The following is a 16,570-nucleotide window of genomic DNA, read 5'->3' as shown; positions in this document are numbered from 1 at the left end:
GCATTTCTCTAATTAGTGATGTTGAGCATCTTTTCATGTGCCTCTTGGAAAACTGTATGTCTTCTTTGGAGAAATGTCTATTTAGGTCCTTTGCCTATTTTTCAATTGGGTTGTTTTTATTTGATATTGAGCTCCATGAGCTGTTTGTATATTTTGGAGATTAACCCTTTGTCTGATGCTTCATTTGCAAATATTTTCTCCCATTCTGAGGATTGTCTTTTTGTCTTGTTTATGGTTTCCTTTGCTGTGCAAAAGCTTTTAAGTTTAATTTGGTCCCATTTGTTTATTTTTGTTTTTATTTTCATTATTCTAGGAGGTGGGTCAAAAAAGATCTTGCTGTGGTTTATGTCAAAGTGGGTTTTCCTCTAAGAGTTTTAGAGTATCCAGTATTAGGTCTTTAATCCACTTTGAGTTTATTTTTTGTGTATGGTGTTAGGTAGTGTTATAATTTCATTCTTTTACATGTAGCTGTCCAATTTTCCCAGCACCATTTATTGAAGAGGCTGTCTTTTCTCCATTGTGTGTTTTTGCCTTCTTTGTCATAAATTAGGTGACCACAGGTGTGTGGGTTTATCTCTGGGCTTTCTACCTCATACCATTGATTTATATTTGTTTTTGTGTCAATACCATACTGTCTTCATTATTGTAGCTTTGTAGTACAGTTTGAAGGTGGGGAGCCTGATTCCTCCAGCTCCGTTTTTCTTTCTCAAGATTGCTTTGGGTATTCAGGGTCTTTCGTGTTTCCATATAAATTGTAAAATTTTTTGCTCTAATTCTGTGAAGAATGCCATTGGTAGTTTGATAGGGATTGCACTGAATCTGTAGATTGCTTTGGGTAGTACAGTCATTTTTCACAATATTGATTCTTCCAAACCAAGAACATGGTATATTTCTCCATCTGTTTATGTCATCTTTGATTTCTTTCATCAGCATTTTATAGTTTCCTGAGTACAAGTCTTTTGCCTCCTTAGGTAGGTTTATTCCTAGTTATTTTATTCTTTTTGTTATGGTGGTAGGTGGGATTGTTTCCATAATTTCTCGTTCTGAATTTTCATTGTTACTGTATAGGAATGCCAGAGATTTCTGTGCATCAATTTTGTATCCTGCAAGCTTATCAAATTCATTGATTAGTTCTAGTAGTTTTCTGGTGGCATCTTTACGATTTTCTATGTATAGTATCATGTCATCTGCAAACAGTGGCAGTTTTACTTCTTCTTTTCCAATTTGTATTCCTTTTATTTCTTTTTCTTCTCTGATCGCCGTGGCTAGAACTTGCAAAACTATATTGAATTAAGAGTGGCATGAGTGGGCAGCCTTGTCTTGTTCCTGATCTTACTGGAAATGCTTTCAGTTTTTCACCATTGAGAATGATGTTTGCTGTGGGTTTGTCACATCTGGCCTTTATTATGTTGAGGTAGGTTCCCTCTATGCCCATTTTCTGGAGAGTTTTCATAATAAATGGGTGTTGTATTTTGTCAAAAGTTCTTTTTGCATCTATTGAGATGATCATATGGTTTTTATTCCTTAATTTGTTAATATGGTGTATCACACTGATTGATTTGCATATATTGAAGAACCCTTGTATTCCTGGGATAAATCCCACTCAATCATGGTGTGTGATCCTTTTAATGTGTTGTTGGATTCTGTTTGGTAGAGATTAAGGGGCAGTAAAAACACTGCTTTGGTTTCTAAATGTCTGGTTATTCAGAAATTGTTGTAGTGCGTGTTTTAAAATAATGAAAATCAGTTTCACCAAAGAAAGGAGGGACCCCTAACACGGCACATGCAAGGATGGGTCAGTTCCAGGGAAAAGAGTATTCTTCTATCTCCAGACAAAATGAACCACAGGGGTTTTCTAAGCCGATGTAATCTGTGTATAAATAATGCCATACAAGGGATCATCTTTCAGTAAGACATCTTGATAGTAGGAGAGAGCAAACCTTGCCCTGAGGAAAAAAATGCTCTGTTCAAGTTTAGGGTCTAAAATAGGTTCTAGAATGATAAACTGAGGTGAGGCTGGGGCAGGAAAGTGACCATATATGAACTATGTTCTATAAAATGCAAATGTGTATGCAAGAGGATGGAAAGACATGTGAATTTAACACAAAGAGACCAACGGTAAATAGATTAAACCCATTTTATTTGTTTGTGGTTTTCAGTTTCTTATGTAGAATTAAAATCAAGCCAAATCATCAGTTTTTTTTTGTTTTTTTTTTTTTTTTTTGCGGTATGTGGGCCTCTCACTGCTGTGGCCTCTCCCGTTGCGGAGCACAGGCTCCAGACGCGCAGGCTCAGCGGCCACGGCTCACGGGCCCAGCCGCTTCGCGGCATGTGGTATCTTCCCAGACCAGGGCACGAACCCACGTACCCTGCATTGGCAGGCGGACTCTCAACCACTGCGCCACCAGGGAAGCCCCAGGTATGTTTTATTTAAAGCACCATGGAATTTATACCAAACTCCCATCATGTCTTATAAAAAGTAGTTTAAGTTCACTAAAAGGTACTCTTCCAACAGCCATATCTAAGTCATGGAATCACATTTAAATTAAATAGAGAGAATATATTTCAATGTCAGGATACTGTAATCATTTATTCTAGCCTTAATAGACTTTTTACAAATTATAACATTGAGGAGAAAATTGTTGAGAATGTAATATTTGTTTAGGCCTCACAGAGCAAACATTGTTCTTCAATCTCATACAAAATCCTTGCATTTCTCAATCAATCTACAAAGTAGCTGAGACATAACCATTGTTACTAAACGATACAAAGAAGCCAAGGTTTAGAGATACTAAGTGATTCATCCAAGGATGCTCACAGGAGAGCAGGGCAAGTTTGATCAGAACCCTGACTCCAAACTGCTTCCCTTTCTACTTCATCATCTATGTATTCCCAACAAAAAGCATGAGAATCATAAAATATGACTTTAAAAATGCCCAAGGCAATCTTTTAATTAGTTTGGATAGACTTCATTTTCAAATGTTCTTAAATTTTTCAAAAAAGGTTTGACTCAGTTGTTCAAATGCTAAGACCACGTTGTCCTCTTCATTTTCACATAGTTCACGCAAAGAAACACTGTAAATGGAAATACAGATACACATAAAACTCACCCATTCTAATGAGCGTCAGTATCATAAGAAGGGCTTTCCCCAGGGAGGTAGAGCTAAGTAAATCCCACTAGATGATGAAATGTGAGCAAAATGAGGAAAAGAATCATAAGGAACATATTTATCTCAAAAACAAAAAACAAAAAAACACCTTGTCAATGAATCAATCAATCAAGACAATCACCATGCAGCTCCTCTCCCTGTATTTTACCAAGAGGATTTTTTTTTTTTTTTTTTTTTTTGCAGTACGCGGGCCTCTCACTGTTGTGGCCTCTCCCGTTGCGGAGCACAGGCTCCGGACGCGCAGGCTCAGCGGCCATGGCTCACAGGCCCAGCTGCTCCGCGGCATGTGGGATCTTCCCGGACCGGGGCACAAACCCGTGTCCCCTGCATCGGCAGGGGGACTCTCAACCACTGCGCCACCAGGGAAGCCCCCAAGAGGATTTTAATGGCCACCAAGTCCCATGTAACCAGATCCCTCCTCCCTTCAATAATAGCAACACAAATCCCCTTCTTTTTCCCCACATTTTTTTTTATGGAGTCATTTTGTGGGGTTTTTTTTTTCAGTATGTACTTAAACCCACAGGCAACTACCTCTACAAAAAGCAAAGCAATCCTCTGTTTACCTAGATGTATGAGAAAATTAAGAAAACATGGTATGATAAACAAAATAATGGCCCACAAAGATATCCATGTCCTAATCCCTAGAAATTTATAAATCCTTAGGTTACATGGCAAAGGAGAATTAAGGCTGTAAATGGAATTGAAGTTGCTAATTGGCTGACCTTGAGGTGGGGAAATTAACCTGGATTATCTGGGTGGCCCACTGTTGTCACAAAGGTCATTCTAAGTAGAAGACAGGGGGCAGGAGAGAGTGAATGTCAGAGTGACCTGATATAAGAATCTGCCCCCCAATGCTGGCTTTGAAGACAGAAGGGGCCAAATCAAAGCATCTAGAAGCTGGAAAAGACAATCAAACAGATTGTCCCAGAGGCTCCAGAAAGGAATGCAGCCTGACAACACCTTGATTTCAGCCCAGTGAGACCCATTTTGGACCTCTGACCTCCAGAACTGTAAGACACTAAAGTTGTGTTGGTTTAAACACTATGTTTGTGGTCATTTGTTACAGCAGCAATAAGGAACTGATACCCAGGTGACGAGAATGGAGAGAGGAAATCCAAGGATGGACAGTGCAGCTGGGCTCATCAAGGACTTGGAACAGTCAGGACCTGACCTTTCATCAGCCTTTTGTAACCTGTACCTGCCTTGATTCCACTAGAGGTCCAGTTTTTCCCTGGTGTCTTCATTGACCTACTGCAAAGAATGACCAGCTCTGTACCCACAATACTGAATTTCCTCCTAGTTACAGACTCACAATTGTGACTCTTGGACATTTCCTCCTGAACAATATTCAAGAGATATAATGTGACACATACCATCTAACTCACTTGTTTTTGTTCTCAGTCCTCAGATCTCATCCTTGCGCCTATGTTTTTACGTATCATTAACTAAAATGGAAAACTTGGTTGTGGAAACTGAGAACGTGAGGGTCTAGGGATTCTTGAAGCTTTGGGATACTGCTGCCTGTTGGTCTAAAGTGCCTGGGCTGAGGCTCTGGTCTAGGTGAAAGTTCATGGATTTTGGAATTAGTTCTATTATAGAAACAATGCAACAGAGAGTTGAGGAGAAGGTCTACAAAGTCTCTGGGGAGCTGAAATGCTTGGCACCTAAGAGGCTCAGGGGCACCTTTAAGTATGAGCTCAACAGTTTTCAAATTACCATTAAATTATTAGAAAATCTGAAATCAATATTTAAAATGTATATCATACCTGATAGATTGAATGGTGAGGCAAAAATCTTTCAACAACTGATAAGCAGCTCCTTCATTCATCCTAAACAAAACAACATTTTGAAAATTAATGGTATAAAGACATTAAAGAATTTATTTCATATTGAAATGTTGGATTGGTCATTAATGTATTACTTTTGTCTGTCAGGATGTATTTACTAAAATCATTTCTGCCACAGACTCCCAGATGATTTAATCTGTGAGAATGACAATTATGAACTCCAGTCACAAGTTCACAACCAGAGATACGCAATGAACATGGGAGGCTGACCTTCTAGGAGAAACCCAAGTCGGAAAGTCAAGATCAGGAGCGTGGATGGGGCCAGAGAGTCAAAGAGAAGAACCAAGTGAATTACTCACTGGTGTCACAACTACTTTATTCACAATAATGAGTCCTACTGTCAAAAATGATGTGTTTCTCAAGAGGGTCAGAAGTTTTAAATACTTGAATTCACTAAAGATTGTTCAAAAGGTATTTAAAATGCACACTGAATTCCCGATGGTGTGACAGAATTCCCCTCCCCCAACACACCCACACACACGTCCATGTGCTCAGTGACTGGGCCAATTTCTCCATTCCCAGTAAATCCCTGCACACTGTTTTGAAAATGGTTTCCCTGCCAAAGAGTTAAAACAACTGTCATAGTCTCAGTCCTCAGATGTGTGAATTATATTCTTTTCATATACTTCTCTCAGACAATGCAGAGCATGGCATTATTTGTTATTGTTATCCATTTTTTAAATATATAATAATAAATAGTACTAAATAAAAAACATATCTGTGAACATGTGCAAATATTGATAACTGTAGTGTAAATCTTTACACTAAGTCAGCCTAAGTCTCAAGATTTTGCTGGTCAAACACGAATAACAATACCACCAAATGTATTTTCTCTTGCCCTTAGTCTGTAAGAAAAAATTTCAGTACATTTAGCATGATTAACCTATACTTGAAATTATAAGAAGGTGTTTGCCTAATATTCATTACATTCATTTATTAGATGTAAAGATGCAGATGAAGATGGATATAGAAATAGAACTGGAGGTAGAGGCAGAGGTGGAAATGACAGAGAGAGGTAGAGGTGAAAAGGATAGAGAGAGGTAGAGGTAGAGATGGGGATGCTGGGGATGACGGGGATGCTGAGGATGACGGGGATGCTGGGGATGACGGGGATGCTGGGGATGATGGGGATGACAGGGATGCTGGGGACGATGGGGATGACGGAGATGCTGGGAATGACGGGGATGCTGGGGATGACGGGGATGCTGGGGATGATGGGGATGCTGGGGACGACGGGGATGCTGAGGATGATGGGCATGACAAGAATGCTGGGGATGACGGAGATGCTGGGGATGACGAGGATGCTGGGGATGACGGAGATGCTGGGGATGACGGGGATGCTGGGGATGATGTGGATGCTGGGGATGACGGGGATGCTGGGGACGGGGATGCTGGGGATGACGGGGATGATGGAGATGCTGGGGATGACAGGGATGACGAGGATGCTGGGGATGACGGGGATGACGGAGATGCTGGGGATGACGGGGATGCTGAGGATGACAGGGATGCTGGGGATGACGGGGATGCTGAGGATGATGGGGATGACAAGAATGCTGGGGATGACGAGGATGCTGGGGACGACGAGGATGCTGGGGATGACGGAGATGCTGGGGATGACGGGGATGCTGGGGATGATGTGGATGCTGGGGATGACGGGGATGGCTGGGGATGGCTGGGGAGGGAGATGGAGACGGAGACAGATAAAACACACCTGTTGTCCTGGACCAATCCTGTCAAGGAACCGTGTTTATAGAAATCGAGTGCATAAGCATTGAGCTGCATTCTTCTTCCTTGGTGATCAAATCCCTGTGGCCTCAGCACAGGAGCCCGAGTGCTATCAATGCCAATGGTGCGCAGAGTGACCTGAAGAAATAGAGCTCTCCTTAACTTATTATTTATGTGTAAAGAAAGTTTATGATTTCTTACATTGTGCTTCATAGTTCCTTCCTAGAATCAACATGTTTAAGGCACACTCTTCACAGTGAAGGAAGAGGGTGTCCCTCATACACACTGAGGTAGTGCTGTCCAAAGTAGGACAGTAGGATGGCTTGGCTCCACCGATGAACATCACTGCCTCACAACGTACAATAAAAATGTTAGCTACCTGGCCACTAGAATATAGCAAGACTCGCTAGGAAAGAAAAGCTAATTTAAAATTTTATCAGTATCCTAATTGGTGCAGGAAATACCTTTGTACACAGAGTGTCAGGGAGCTGGTGCCTTGCATGTCTGGAAAGAAGGCTTAAACTGAGGAACTCTGACAATCTTTGGATCCCAATTACTGGAACAAAAGGGAAAGGGAGGAAGATGGAGGGGAAAGGAAAAGGAAAATAAGAAAAGGAAGAAAGCACATCAGTAGTTTTCCATGTCTGCTCATTTTCTGAAAACTCTATGGGGTCAACAGGAACTCTAGTGCAGGGCCAGTGAGAGTGCACACTGGTACAGCTACTTTCTAAAATGACTGGGGAGTAGCTCAGAAAGTTACTATTATTAAAAGTCCTTAGAATATTCTTATTCTGTTATGATCCAGAAAATTGTTTTGACCCCGAAAATCTGGAAGATTTGCAATCAAGGGGAATTGGTGGATAAGTAAGGTAAAATTACGTGGGGGAATGCAGAATCTAAACACAAGAGGAAAAGAACTATATCAAAATTTAAATCATTAAAAATTTTATTCTTGACTGTTTTTGACAGTTATGGGTGTTAAAACACTTTAGTATTTATATTCCATTTTATACATTTAAAAGGATGATGCAATGGTTCTATTTTAACATATCAACATTTATCTAAAAATGTAATCTGTATCATTAGAAACTATTTAAATATATGATAAAAATATATGTGTCTATTTAAAATGCACAAGGGTCTATACAGTTTTTCAAAATTCTCTGAAAACTGTGGAGGTTTCTCAAAAAACTAAAAATAGAGGTACCATATGATCCACTGATCCCACTCCTGGGCATATATCCAGAAAAGACAAAAACCATGATTGGAAAAGATACATGTACCCCAGTGTTCACAGCAGCACTATTTACAATAGCGAAGGCATGGAAGCAACCTAAATATCCATCAACAGATGAATGGATAAAGCAAATGTGGTACATATATACAATGGAATACTACTCAGCCATAAAAAAGAATAAAATAATGTAATTTGCAGCTACCCAGATGGACCTAGAGATTATCATGTTAAGCAAAGTCAGAAAGAGAAAGACAAATACCAGATGATATCACTTACATGTGGAATCTAAAATATGACACAAATGAACCTCTCTATGAAACAGAAACACACAGTCATAGAGAACAGACTTGTTGCCAAAGGGGAGGACGGGGTAGAGGAGGGATGGTTTGGGAGTTTGGGATTAGCAGATGCAAACTAGTATATATAGAATGGATAAACAACAAAGTCCTACTGTATGGCACAGGGAACTATATTCAGTATTCTGTGAGAAACCATAATGGAAAAGAATATGAAAAAGCATATATATATGTGTGTGTGTGTGTGCATATATATATACCTGAATCACTTTGTTGTACACAAGAAATTAACACATTGTAAATCAACTACACTTAAATTTCCACAGGTTTATTCCAACATTCAAATGGGTTATCCAGCATATTTGAAATGTATCTAGTTCTTTATACTTCATTTTTGACGTCACTGATCCAGAATATATGGGATTTACAGCGTCTACAGCAATACTGGGAAAGCCTGAAGATAGTCTTTTTTTTTTTTCTTTTTTTTTTTTTTTTGCGGTATGCGGGCCTCTCACTGTTGTGGCCTCTCCCGTTGCGGAGCACAGGCTCCGGACGCGCAGGCCCAGCGGCCATGGCTCACGGGCCCAGCCGCTCCGCGGCATATGGGATCCTCCCAGACCGGGGCACGAACCCGTATCCCCTGCATCGGCAGGCGGACTCCCAACCACTGCGCCACCAGGGAGGCCCCCTGAAGATAGTCTTATGTGCTCTTTTCACAGGAAACCTCTGTCAATCTCCAGAAAAGTGGTGGGGATTTCTGTATAATGGAACAGGGTTCCTCAGGCCAGGGTGAGAAGCTGGCCTCAAGAGCACCTTTTCCTGGATATTTCTGTTGATACGTGTGAAATGCTTTTCAATTTGGGGAAGTTGAAGTCCTTGCTAAGCTGCCTAGAAGTATAAATCCAATTCTTTCTTAAAGACGTTTTATTTATAAGCCTCGTTTTCCACTTACATGGTCTGAAGTTTCTAGATGAAGCAAATTGCCATCAGAGTTCCCAGAGAGACAGGCAAACGGAGAAATGGCTATTCTTCCTTCCTTGCAGCTCATCAAGTGAGACACAAGTTGCGAGTCTTCACACTCTTTACCTGAGAAATCTGGCCATAAGAGGTTGGCACAAATCAGCTTTGAAGATTAAGCCAGATTGCCAAGCTTTACACACCTGCTCTAGACCAGGCGGCAAAGGGGAGCCATTCAACTTTCAAGGACCAACACTGTAATGAAGACTGAATGAGACAGATCACCTGCAGTAGCAGCACATCCTGGCGTAGAACGCATTCAATACATGTTAGTTATTAACACTATTACCAACAGCGTAAGAGTTTGTATATTTTAGTTGCTCGGATCAACAGGTCATAAAAGACTAAATTTAAATTGTATCCTCTTTTAGCCCAGAATTGTTGTTATTACCTTGGTCCTTTTTCCCACCGAACTCAGACTTGGCTGCAGAATCCTTCTAGACAGGCTGATTGATTCAAGCAGCCACCATCCGCAGGTTTGGAAATGGCATATGAGAAGCAGTGTGTTTTCCATTCCTCCCTTTGTAAAGCGCCAGAGGGCGCGTTCAGAGTGGGCTCTCATCTGTGACTGAGGCCGAACCTTCCCGCTCCTTTTCTTCCTCCTCTGGATGCTCGCCACACCCACTGCCACTGTCTGCTTCCTGCTTTCACGCTGTCCAGGAAGCTACACGGTCCTCCTCCCTGACTTCTTCCAGCTGAGGATGTTAGGAAACCAGGAAATGGCTACCCAGAGCTCACCCCTTTCCCTGTATCCCTGTCACCGTTTCCAGTTTAGTTTCTCCTGGAAGATTTCCATCCAATAGCTCATGAAAAGTAAGAGCAAAGATTAGGAGTGTAGACTACGTGCTACGTGCTGTTTGGAGATAGTTACAGACATTGGCTTAACTATTTAAAGCTCACCCTAGGTGGACAGTGTTATCCTCCTCATTTATCTGTTGAGAAAATCGAGGCAGGAATATGGAGTCCCCTGCTCGAAGTCCCACTGCTAACAAGTAGCAGAGCCAGAGCTTGGACTCAGGTCATATGCAGACAGTTTATGCTCATGACCACCATGCACAGCTCCTCTCAAGGAAAAAGTGACAGAATCGCTTCTTGTTTCTCCTCATCTCATAGGTGTCCTTACTCCATTTTCCAGGCGTGTCCCAAATCCAACCTTTAATCAAGATGGTTTATAAATGACTCTATTCAATGTCATTCTCCACTGTCCTTTACTTCTTCTTTTTTTTTTTTTTTTTTTTTTTTTGCGGTACACGGGCCTCTCACTGTCGTGGCCTCTCCCGTTGCGGAGCACAGGCTCTGGACATGCAGGCCCAGCGGCCATGGTTCACGGGCCCAGCCGCTCCGCGGCATGTGGGATCCTCCCGGACCGGGGCACGAACCCGTGTCCCCTGCATCGGCAGGCGGACTCACAACCACTGCGCCACCAGGGAAGCCCTGTCCTTTACGTAATTCTAATAATCATACCTTCTTCCTTGAGAGAGCAGAAAGGACCCCCTTATTCTAAGGCAGACTGATCTTTCCAGGGCTCTATTCTTTTTATGGGATGAAATATTCTTAGGCAAGATTATTTATTTTTTAAACTGTTCCACAATGGAGCTAAGATACACTTACCTATTTTTGACAATGGGAGCTGATGTTCTTGTCTCATATCAGCCAGTTTGGAAACAATCAGTAGGAAAGAGGCAAAGTCCTTTGTCACGTTTGTGTTATACTCATTTAGAGCAGCCTTGAAGTCCTCAGGGAGATCCTCCAGAAACACCTAAATCATCAAGGAGGTCATCCAAAAAAAAAAAGCAAAAAGAAAAAACTGGAGGCCAAATATTTTTCAGAGAGATCTATGTACCATCCTTGAAAACTGAAAGTTTAGAAGAACTGCAAAGAACAATGTAATATAATTCTATAGTTATCTATCTATTCAGTAATGTAACTGTTCCATTCTTTCATCTATGAAACTCAGGTGAAATTCATTTTTTATTCCTGTTTGTGTTATAAAAACCAATACCTTTACTCTTAAAAATTTGTTTTCATGCTATTTAATCAAAACTCTTTTAAATAGAAGTATGCCCTCAAATGACATTAGACTTGTGAATATTTCAAAGAATTTAGTGACATGTTTGGAAAGCAAGCAACAATATAAAGTCCCCGGAATAAACCTCACTTAATTGTGAGGGTCTTTAAAACACCACTGGATTCGTTCTTCTAATATTTTGTTAATTATTCTTCCATCTATATTTTCATAAAAGAGATGCATCTCTAATTTTTTATAATGTCCCTGTCAAGTTTTGATATTAAGTTTAAGTTTTGTTCCCTCTTTTTATATTCTCTAGAAGAGTCTGTGAAAATTTGCTGTTATTCTTTAAATGTTTAAAAAAGTTCACCACTGAAGCCATCTGAACCTGGGTTTTTTTAAATGGGAAATTAAAAAAATATGGTTACATTTCTTTAATAGTTATCAGATATGAAATTATTCATATAGTCCTTGGTTAGTTTTAGAAAGTTGCATTTTCTAGGAATTTGCCCATTTTGTCCAAATAGTCAAATGTTTTTTCCATTTGATGTACTACATAAAATCTGTAATTATGTCTCATTTTCTTTCCTGATAATTGTAATTTGTGCTTTCTCTCCCTTCTTTGTCAATGAGTCTTGCTGTGTATTCATCACTTTTATTATAAATCTTAACAAAGAAGCAACTCAGGCCTTGCTGATTTCCCTTTTTTTACAATTGTTCTCAATTTACTTTATTTCTGCTCTCATTTTATTATTCTTTTTCTTGTATTTCCCTTAGGTTAGATATTCTGTTTTATTTATTTTGCTTTGTTTTGTTTTCTCCTAACTCCTTAAGCTGAAAAGTCAAATCACTTGATTTTTTTTCAGCCTGTCTTCAGCCTGTGGTTATAAAGGCTATAAATGTCCCTCTAACCATTGCATAAATCACATCTTATATTTGTATGTATTCTTCATTATCATTTAACTAAAATATTTGATAATTTCCATTTTATTTATTTTTTGTCTTATGTGTATTTAGAAATGAAACGAGTTTGTTCAATTTTAAGGCAATTAAGGTGTTTCTGGTCCAGAAACAAATTTCACATATATATTACCAGCATATATTTGACAAAGGTACCAATAACACACAATAGAGAAAGGATAGTCTTTTCAAAAATGGTATTGGCAAAATGATATATACATGTAAAAGATTGAAATTGGACCCCTACCATATGCGGTACATAAAAATAAACTCAAAACGGATTAAAGACTTAAATGTAAGACCTAAAACTGTAAAATTAATAAAAGAAAATATAGCGACATTGGCTTTGGCCATGATTTTTTAATGTAACATCAAAAGTATAGGCAACACAAGTGAAAATAAACAAGTGAGACTACATCAAACTAAAAACCTTCTGCACAGCAAAAGAAATAATCAACAGAGTGAAAAGGCATTTCTGGAATGGGAGAAAATATTTCTAAACCAACCATCTGATAAGGTGTAATATCCAAAATACGTAAGAATCTAGTACAACTCAATAGCAAAGCAAACAAACAAAAACACAAAAAACAAAAGCAAAAGAAAAACGGGCAAAGGACTTGAAAAGACATTTCTTCAAAGAAGGCATACAAATTGCCATCGTGTATATTAAAAGTTGCTCAGCATCACTAATCATCAGTGAAATGCAGATCAAAACCACAATGAGATAGCCCCTCATACCTGTTAGAATGGCTATCATCAAAAAAAACAAGATTATAAGGGGTGAAGAAAAATTTTAAATGTAGAAAAATTCGAACCCTATACACTGTTGGTGGGAATGTAAATTGGTGCAGCCACTATGAAAAACATACAAAGTTTTCTTTAAAATATTAAAAATAGAACTATCATATGATCCAGCAATTCCACATCTGGGTATATATCCAAAAGGGTTGCAATCAGGATGTTGAAGAGATACCTGTACATCCATGTTCACTGAAACATTATTCACAACAGGCAAGACATACAGACAACCCAAGTGTGTATCAACAAGATGAATCGATAAGAAAGTGTGCTGTGGAATATTATTCATTCTTTAAAAAGGAGATCAACATGGATGTACCTAGAGGACATTATGTTAAGTAAAATAAGCCTCACAAGAAGGACAAATACTGCATGATTCCACTTACATGGGGGACCTAAAATAGTCATATTCATAAAAGCAGAGACTATTGTCAGGGGCTGGGTGGAGGTGGAAATGGGGAATTGTTTTTCATTGAATATAAATTATTGTTATGCAGGCTAAATAATTTCTGTAGATCTTCTCTACAACATAGTACCTATGTTAACAATACAGTACTGTGTACTTTAAACTACATTAAGAGGATAAATCTCATGGTAAGTATTCCTAAATAAATAAATAAATAAAACCAGAAGAAAAATTTTGGACATGGTGGATATGTTTAGTGCCTTTGTTGTGGCAATGATATCACAGGTGTATGCATATGTCCAAATGCATTAACATGTATACATTAAACGTATGCAATTTTTATATATCAATTATACCTCAAAAAACTTTTTTTTTAGTATGTATGATGCTCTCATTTAAAAAAAAAACTTTAAAAATAAGGTATGCATATCCTCTTGATATGTCATGAAACCAATCACAATATATTTACCGTTTTAACTTATGTTTAAAACATACGCTAAGTATCTGTACACATTCATGCACAAAAATAAACAGAGTGGAGTGAAAATTATATTCCCATTTTCTTCTGCCTTCCATTATTTTGGTCAGAAAGTCAGCTATCAATCTTATTATTGCTTTTTTCAAGGAAATGTTTATTTCGGCTCTAGCTGATTTGTGTTTTTCTCTTTGTTTTTGATTTTCAGTAGTTTTAATGTTTCTTTATCCTTCTTGAAGTTGACTAATCTTTTGAAACTATGGAGTGCTGTCTTTCATCAGCTCGGGAAAATTCCCAGCTATTATTTTTGAATACCCTCCTGCCATTCTTCTCCCTCCTCTTCTTCTGGGATTGCCATTATATTACATTAAACTTTTTGAATGTGATCTACATTCTCATATGCTATTGCTTTTATTTTCTTTTTTTTCTCCCTGTGCTACAATTCAGATACCTTTTATTGAGCTATCAGTCAACTCACTGATTTTGACTTCTGATATGTATATTCTGATCAGACATCACATTTTTCAATTCTGGACTGTCCAGTTAATTACCTGGTGAAATTCTCTATTCTTTCATCAATTTTGTAATTATCTAGTGAAATTCTCCATCCTTTCATGAGTTCTATCTCTTCACCCATTTTCTTGAGCAGTCCTTATATTCTAACTTCAATATCTGAATCATCTTCGTGTTGATTATTATTGCTTCTTTCATTCCTGCTAATTGGTCATATGTTCTTGCTTACTCACTTTTTTAGGTTTTTTCTTTTCTTTCACCAGAAGTGTTTGTAAAAGAACCTGATAGACTTCAAACAATGTTATCTTCCACTGGAGTGAGCTCCCCAATTTTGTGTTTGGCCAAGTGAGTGAAGATGTGATCACCTCAGTCTAAGTAGAGATTGAAGTGGATTGATACTGTTTTCCAGTTTTAGTAAGTCTCAGTCTACATCTGGTGCATCTCTGCTCCTAGGCCCTCTGGGGTTTTGAGTATGAGGCTGGTGGGTCTCAGTCTTCTCAGCCCTAAAAGATTCCCAAAGATCCACTTCATTCCTGTAGAGCTTCATAACCTACATTTACACCTTCCAGCCCTAGATGGCTTTAAAAATGCCTTGAGGGTAATATAAGCCTATGAATAAATTCAAACTCTTCCCTCTAGTGGGTTTTTATTTAATAAATGCTACAAGACGGCAAGAAATTTGGTGTAACACCCCAACGTTTCATGCAGATATGACCCAGTGAATGTCCTGAGTTAACACTCTCTCAAGTGTCTATTCTGTCACTCCAGCCCCATGGAATCACTAAAAGCTTTATTGTTTTGTTTTGTTTTGTTTTGTTTTGTTTTTTTCTTTTTGCGGTATGCGGGCCTCTCACTGTTGTGGCCTCTCCCGTTGCGGAGCACAGGCTCCGGACGCGCAGGCCCAGCGGCCATGGCTCACGGGCCCAGCCGCTCCGCGGCATATGGGATCCTCCCAGACCGGGGCACAAACCCGTATCCCCTGCATCGGCAGGCGGACTCTCAACCACTGCGCCACCAGGGAGGCCCTGTTTTGTTTTTTTTTATCTCATAGGAGAGGCTCTCTGGATATGTTAAGTACAACTTTCAACCTCGTCCAGAATCAACAAGTTCTTTGAGAGAAAAATCATGGTTGGAGAGTCCAATCACACCTTGGATAAGTTCTTGCCATTTTATAATTTTAGCCAATATAATCCTCATCCCTTCCACAGCTCTCTGTTGCAACAGGAGTGATGGCCACCTAGCATGTCCCACCTGGAAGTGCTCAAATTTCCAATAATCTTTAAAGGAAAAAAGAGAGAGAAATAGGAGGCCTCCACTCAAAACCTTTTTTTATTGTGCTTTTTTCTATCATAACCACCTGTGTAAGAATAGAGATACTGACTTGTCTTTTATAAGAAAAATAAGTTTACTTAACCAAAACAAATAATAGTCCAAGAATGTACATGTGATGAAAAAGATATGAAGATGAAAAGTCAATGACTAAAATTGTGTTCACTGGTCTAGAGAACATTCTGTGAGGGCTAAGAATGGTAACTTAACATTGTGATGTAAGACAATATAGATGAACTCTTCTCTTTTTGTTCTTCTTTGTCACCTTTTACCAAGGTTATCTGGTATAACCAGCCCTTCCCACTTTCTCAGATTCTAGTGAAATACATTAGTAATAATATTTTATGCTGATTTAATGACAGGGAATTATGATCAAAGAAGTCATTGCAAATAAAATCGGACAACAGTCTGTGTGTCAAGGGATGATTCTTAGATGACTATTCTATTTTTTCAGTGAGAACATTATAGTTTACAGCATACACTTCCTGTCCATAGACCTACTGCAAGGAAAAAAGATGCTAAAAGACCTAGAGATTCAATGATGGGAACTATTAGTTCATTTAATGTATAATTACGCACATTTTTTTTCTTTAGCCACTGATTGCTACACGTTTATACAATCCAATGGAAAACATGAGCAAAACTTTTTATCCCATTTTTCCTCAAGGCATTTAATCTTTTGATAGATTTATAGAGGAGACATGTGAATTAAAGATTAAATATAACACTGATTACAGAAGAACAAATTATTTCTATAAAACAAATGAACTCTATATTAATAAAATTCTA

At 38.8% G+C, this 16,570-nt stretch overlaps 1 protein-coding gene across 1 annotated transcript in view; it reads right to left on the bottom strand.

Annotated features, from left to right (window-relative positions):
• Positions 1–2,132: 2,132 nt before the first annotated feature.
• Positions 2,133–16,570, bottom strand: part of LOC309806459 (putative ATP-dependent RNA helicase DDX60) — an 80,686-nt gene continuing 66,248 nt past the window's right edge. Inside the window, exons 34-38 of the mRNA XM_082625311.1 lie at positions 10,904–11,051; positions 9,228–9,370; positions 6,729–6,880; positions 4,937–4,999; positions 2,133–3,075 (exon numbers count right to left, since the gene is read on the bottom strand). Coding sequence (XP_082481437.1) covers positions 2,976–3,075; positions 4,937–4,999; positions 6,729–6,880; positions 9,228–9,370; positions 10,904–11,051 — 606 coding nt within the window. The 3' untranslated portion in view covers positions 2,133–2,975. The remainder of the gene's footprint in view (positions 3,076–4,936; positions 5,000–6,728; positions 6,881–9,227; positions 9,371–10,903; positions 11,052–16,570) is intronic.

Source organism: Mesoplodon mirus (assembly GCF_964341445.2).
Source record: "Mesoplodon mirus genome assembly, chromosome: 1".
Lineage (NCBI taxonomy): Eukaryota > Metazoa > Chordata > Mammalia > Artiodactyla > Ziphiidae > Mesoplodon > Mesoplodon mirus.
Note: the sequence above shows the minus strand (reverse complement) of the source record. Positions and strands in the feature narration are given on the sequence as shown.